Source organism: Haemaphysalis longicornis, unplaced genomic scaffold, assembly GCF_048455015.1.
Source record: "Haemaphysalis longicornis isolate Haplotype H1 unplaced genomic scaffold, Haemaphysalis longicornis Haplotype H1 scaffold_1, whole genome shotgun sequence".
Taxonomy (NCBI): domain Eukaryota; kingdom Metazoa; phylum Arthropoda; class Arachnida; order Ixodida; family Ixodidae; genus Haemaphysalis; species Haemaphysalis longicornis.
Window position 1 is genome coordinate 68,974,993 of NW_027526203.1, and position 6,045 is coordinate 68,981,037.

Here is a 6,045-nt window from a genome sequence, read left to right on the forward strand (position 1 = left end):
CACTGGGCTGCCCACTGCAAAGATTGTGAAGATGGTGCTCTGTCATTGGAAAACTGTGAAGTGCTTTTTCAGGTCGGGAGGACCAGCGCACCAGGGAAATGATGGAAGCAGTGAATATTCACAGTGCATGACAAGTGCATCAGTGTGCCACCTTTGCACCTTTCAGCCAAACTTGAGGTGCTGGTGCACGCGTTGCTGACGGGTGTGTCTGAGTGTGCAAATTTTATCTCGTGTGACTTCACCTCTTTCTTATGTTCCTTCCTTTTCTGTTTTTCAGTCATATCTGTCCTTAGCGTGTTTATGAGCGGGTGTTTTTTTTATAGCAAACTTCAGTTGTAGTAGCGCTCTGGGGTTGTGCCTTTTCTAGTCCCTGTCTTTTTTGTGTTGAACTGTACATAATGGAATACCAACTAGCCAGTCAATTACGTTGTTGGTATGCTTGAGCCAGATCTAGGGTACTGAATATTTTGCCTCCTCTCACTTGCTGAAGATTTCGTCTGTTGTAGGAAGTGGATGAGCTGCCTTCTTTGATGCCAAGTTGATGGTGGAAGGAAGGATAGCCGCCACAGATGCACACTGTTCCATATTTCTTTTGCACCATTACGAGAGGCGTGGCCCACTTTGAATGCTGGATCAGCTTGATGACACTTTGTTAGTAAAGTTTGTCAATCTCTGCATACACAGAGAACTGTAGGGTGAAGGGAACTGGCTGTGCTTTCATGAACTTTGGCATCGCTCCTTCGGTGAGTTCAATGTCCACTTTTGGGCCAAGGAATTCCGAGATGTCTACGTTGAATACAGACTGGTACTTGTCTGCTGCACAAATTCGTCATCCAAGGCATTGTTGATTCCGGCAAGTTGTATGCCGAGATGTGGGAACCAGTCTTTCCAAGCAGGTTGCATCCAGCTCCATCAACAACTAGTAGTGGTAACACAGATATCATGGACTTGTACTTGATGTTTACTGTTGCAGAACCCAGGACACAAAGAGACTGGCCTGACCACATGCGCAGCAGCATGTTGTCTGTCTGCAGCCTAAATGAATTGTGTGTCCACATGGTGTTGAACATAGCCTTCCTGACAAGCGTGCAGGTAGCACCGGAGTTTACTTCAAAGTTCAAAGGTTTATGGTCGATTAGCACGTTCACTGTGAACTTCGGCACGTTTGCGGTGTCCGGCAAGTTGTTGACATCATGCATCATCGACGTAGCTCTTGCATGCTGATGAAGAGCCAGTGACGGAGTCACCTGTGGCACATGCTGTAGTGGTAGCTCTACGTTGCGGTTTTGGTGCAAGTTTTGAGTGTCTTTGTGCTTAAATTGATGCAAGCCTTTTCAATGTGTCCACTCTTGTTGCAATAGTTGCAGGAGGAAGTCGACAGCATTGAGCGTTCCCGCTTTTTGGTCGCTTTCCTCCACCATAATGATTCCTTGGAGGGGAACCCGTTGCGTTTGCCTAGTTCACGTCTCCGACTCAGGAACCACTTGTATTGTGCACGTCTCTGAACTCAGCCTTTGCTTCTTCTGTGGCGCCTCCTGCTCACAAGGTGAATTCATAGGCCTTCCTGAATGTCAGGTCTCACTGAGAAAAGAGATGTTGTAGTTTCATCCCTCAGGTCGCAGACAAAATGGCCTCGGAGCATTACGTCCACAGGCAGCAGTGTAGCATTTGTTGGCTGGCCCGATCTCAACCTAAAATTGCAGTCTGCTGCAAGTTGTTTTAGTGCTATATACCGTAGGCACTCACGGTTTCTCCCTGTTCTTGATTCAGACATTGAAAGTGTGCTCGACAGTGAGCTTTCAAAGTGAGCTTTCAGGGCATCTACAATATCTTCAACACTGACCTGTGTGGGCTGCTTGGGCTGTAGAAGGGTGCAGATGAAGTCCTAAGTTGGTAGGTGTGCTTTTTTTCTTGGAAGCGTCCATAACATCCAAAGCCTTGAAGAAAAAAGTTCAGGAGCCCGTACCATGATTTCCACGAACCCGGTCTGTGGTCGAACGCTGGAATGTGGGCAAAGTCAGGTGTTGCCATGGTGTGTGTAGCGCAGGCTTTGTCGCTGTTCGATGATGTAGCCGCTTACTTTAAAAGCGCCATGAGTCTGGAATCGACCTTGTCGCCAAGTAATGTTCGAAGGCTGTAATATGTGGCCAGTGGTTTATTCAAGCTGCCTACAAAAAAAGGCTTTTTGAGTTCCGACTGCACAGGGGACAACGTCATTCGCACTAATTGTCTTTCATTGTTCACTGCGCTGGGATGGCGCCAGCGGAAGATCACCAGGCAGGAGCCAGCGAAAGCACACACGGCATTGCCGTTTCATGTATCACTGGTATCCCCTCCCATGTGTGTGTGGCCTTGCTGTGCTGTCAATGTGGTAGCATCGTCATAAATGATGTCACCGCCGATAGCAACCACAGCAACGCGCAGTCAACCGAGTGCAAAACTGGAAATGGTTGGAGACGTCACCTCCGAGGAGTGAACCATCGTGGGAGGGAATGCTCACGCATCGTCAACAGTGACGAGAATGATGAACAAAGGAGGCAACGTGCCGCGGCAACAATGCCCGGTTTTTTATTTACAGATTCTCAGCTAATACTCATCCATTTGATAAAATTCTTGAAGGGAAGATTTCTAAAATATTGCTTTATTTGGTTATAAGTACATCCATGTATCGGCGGAGGGTATTTCAGGACCCCTTTTTTATGATTGAGCTGATCAGCAATTTTGTAAAGCCTCGTCTCTGCAGGTGTGTGCAGCCACTCTTGGCAAGCTTGATTCAAGCTGTGTAGCTTGTGTAGCCCAAGACACGGGTGTGAAGGCATCATCATCCTTCTGCCTGTCTTGTCCTCCTCTCTGTTACTATGACTGAGAGCCTTGGCCAATCACCCTTGTTCGGCCTATGTTTAGGCTCCATGTTTGGCAGCCTGAACATAAAGATTAGCAAGTTGGCAACATAAAACTCACTGTACGTCAGACTGGCTTTGGGAAAAAGGATGTGGGTAGAAAGTGTTCCCCACCCCTCACCCGTTCTGCTTTGCCCTTACTTCATTGCTATAGATGGAGTGAAAATACTGTTTTCTCAAGTTGCCAAGTCAACTTTGAATGTACTGTAGGTAACGTTGGGTGTGCTCTGGACACACTAAACTCCAGGTTACTGACCTGCGGCAGTGTGCCGGATGAAGCGGCTAACAGAAGACCCCCCTCCCCCCATTGCTGTGCCTGTTGCCCCCTGCTGCTGGGCCACCCTGCCTGATGGGTGGCCACGACAGTGAGTGAAGCCGCGTATGCGGTGTGCTGCATCATAAACCAAGGCTGCACCAAAATACCCTTGGAAAATATACCAACAGCACACCAGGTGGCATTGTAGCGACTCCACAAAAAAAAAAAAAAAAAAGGCCTACACTCTGTGGCTTAGAAAAAGCAAGAGATGATCAAGTAGAACTTGTGTGGCATGCCAGTTCACGGTTGTGCAGGTGGGCTTGGCACAGCAAAGACTGGGATGGCCTCACCCCTGACTTTACTGACTCCACCTCAGTGGCTTGTGCAAGTGCATTATGGTCTACGTGACCATGTAGTGGTCCGCCCAAAGAGTGGAAAAACAAGGAAGGCACAATTTAAACTAAGATATGCAGGACCAAAGCATAACACCATCGCAAGGAAAGAATCGGCCCCCACCATTCGACAGCGAGCGAGCCTCTCTCAGTCACTGCCCGAGAGAGACTCACTCTGAAGAGCTGAGAAAGTCATTCTATCAGGCTATGCGAGGCTGTTACTTTTATGTGCAGGTGAGTGACCTGGGTACGAAACCATCTTGCCCACCTGAGGAAATCCCCGAGCCGGTCCTCTTCGAGTGGAACAGCAAAGTGGCCACTGCCAGTGGTGGCAAAGCTCTCGTTGAGCAGCTTCCAGAAGGCCGGCACTCTCACCACGAGCACGGCCTTGTGGGCCCTGAGCACCGATCCGTGATCCCCCGACTCGATGGTGACATCCGCAAAGAGGCCATCTTCAAGCACGCTGCACAGGGTGGGGGACTCATCATCATCATCATCATCAGCCTGTCTACGCCAACTACAGGGCAGAGGCCTCTCCTGTAGATTTCCAATTATCCTGGCCCTGTGCTAACTGTGACCAATTTATCCCCGCAAACTTCTTCATCTCATCTGCCCACCTAATGGCGAATTCCTTTGAGAGAACAGGAGCAGTGGCGTCGTGCAGTGAGGAGTAGGGAAGAGAGCACTCGGGAGCAGGACCACTGCACCTGCCATTGGAATGCGGCACGCACCCGGAGAGCAGGTGGGAGAGGAAAAAACGGCGAGGGAAAGCACGGTCCCGACCCGACTGTCGTGGCCTGCCGAAATGGGCATGCACGTTAGCATTTATCAGGTTAAAAGGGCGATCCGGCTACATTTTGCAGTAGTAGCAATATGAGGCCCGTCTGCAAGATCGGCGAGTGACGAACAGGCGGTATCATTACGAGGGCATCTCAAATACGACAAAAACAGGCATTTTGCACATATGTGCAATCTGTCGGGGTGGAGTAGAGGTTAAAATGCCGGCTTGTTCTTGGAGTCGCTGGTTCGAATCTCCCCGGCGCTGTTCGTTTTTCTTTTCTTTTTTTTTTTTTCCTTCTGTCTAGCGTTTTTGAGAACTGAGAACGAATATTTCAGTGGAAGAAATGCGCCCCCACACGCAGAATCGTTAAATGACGTACAGCCGAAGTGGGAAGCTCCTTCATGTTTACTGAACGGCACCGTTGATTCTGGGGCATGGAGGTCACTGAGAGCAACCCAGCGGCGACACGGCGGCGCGCGCCGTGTCGTCGCTCCATGTGGCTCAGCCCGAAGAACATACGGCGTTCTGCCGCGGGAGATTACCCGCTGCGCAAACTTCGTCGTGAAAGTTCGCTCCACGTAAGCAATCTCTGCGGAAAAGCATGTGTGAGCAAAGCCGGGCAAAGCATGTGTGGCGGTAGGAAGCACTCGCATGCTCGTAGGGCTCGCTGCCCATTCCGCAAAGTTACAAATGCACGATGGATACCGCCGTGCTCTCTGGCCCATGCTCGCCGAGCCGCGACACTTCGCAAGAAGAAAAAAAAAAAACAAACAGAAACATAAAAAAGGGGAGGATATGACGTTAAGGTCATGCGAATTCCTTCGTACTGTGCTTGCTCCGCTTTTCAAGCGGGAGCAGATCGGACTGCTCCCAACTGCTCTCGGAGCAGCGAAAGTGACCTCGCTCTACCATTGGATGACAGTGCTCCTACTCCTGTTCGACCACTGGAACACGCCTGCTGAGGAGAGAGCACTTTCAGAGTGCTTTTGAGTGCCCCTGCTCTCCCAATGGAATTCGCCATAACTTTCTGCCACCCCCTGCCACGCTTGCCTTCTCTAGGGATACAAAGAAAAACTGCACAAAAGACAGGACAAAGAAACGAACTACAACCTGAAGGCGCTGTGGTTTGTGGTTCCTTTATTTGTCCTGTCTTTTGTGCTGTTTTTCTTCGTATTACAATGTACCAACTCGCCCTCCAGCAAACCCTTCTCTAGGGATCCGCTCTGTCACCCTTAATGACCAACGGTTATCTTGCCTTCGAAATACATGCCTTGCCCACGGCAATTTTTTCTTGTTAATTTCTACTAAGGGGAGGGGGCAGGACTCGCCGAGACCCAGTTGCTCGCTGCCTGCGGGGACTCACCTGAGCATGTGCTTCTGCAGCTGCGAGCGCAGGCGAAGCTGCAGCTTCTCATGCTCCTTGCCGCACTTGAGCAGGAAGCCCGGACTCGGGTGCACGGGGCTCCGGGCTGGGCTGCCACCGGGCCACATTGCAGGTCAACCACTGCACACGCATTGCCCAGCGTCACCCACCATCGGCGGAGGCCGTGCCTGGGTACATTCTTTGGCACACCCTTCAGGCTCTGTGCAGCCCAATACCACCAAATTTCCTGGCTCTTGTGTGCTTAGTGGCAAGTGCCTCGACTGTGACACATTTTGTACTGCTGGCTCGCACCGCATTAAATCGTAAACTGATTCTGGAATCTGACAAGCACC

At 50.4% G+C, this 6,045-nt stretch overlaps 1 protein-coding gene across 1 annotated transcript in view; it reads right to left on the bottom strand.

The window, feature by feature from the left end:
- The window catches only part of LOC144177141 (uncharacterized), a 70,823-nt gene extending 65,003 nt beyond the window's left edge, over window positions 1-5,820 (bottom strand). Inside the window, exons 1-2 of the mRNA XM_077705253.1 lie at window positions 5,693-5,820; window positions 3,817-4,011 (exon numbers count right to left, since the gene is read on the bottom strand). Coding sequence (XP_077561379.1) covers window positions 3,817-4,011; window positions 5,693-5,820 — 323 coding nt within the window. The remainder of the gene's footprint in view (window positions 1-3,816; window positions 4,012-5,692) is intronic.
- Window positions 5,821-6,045: the final 225 nt, after the last annotated feature.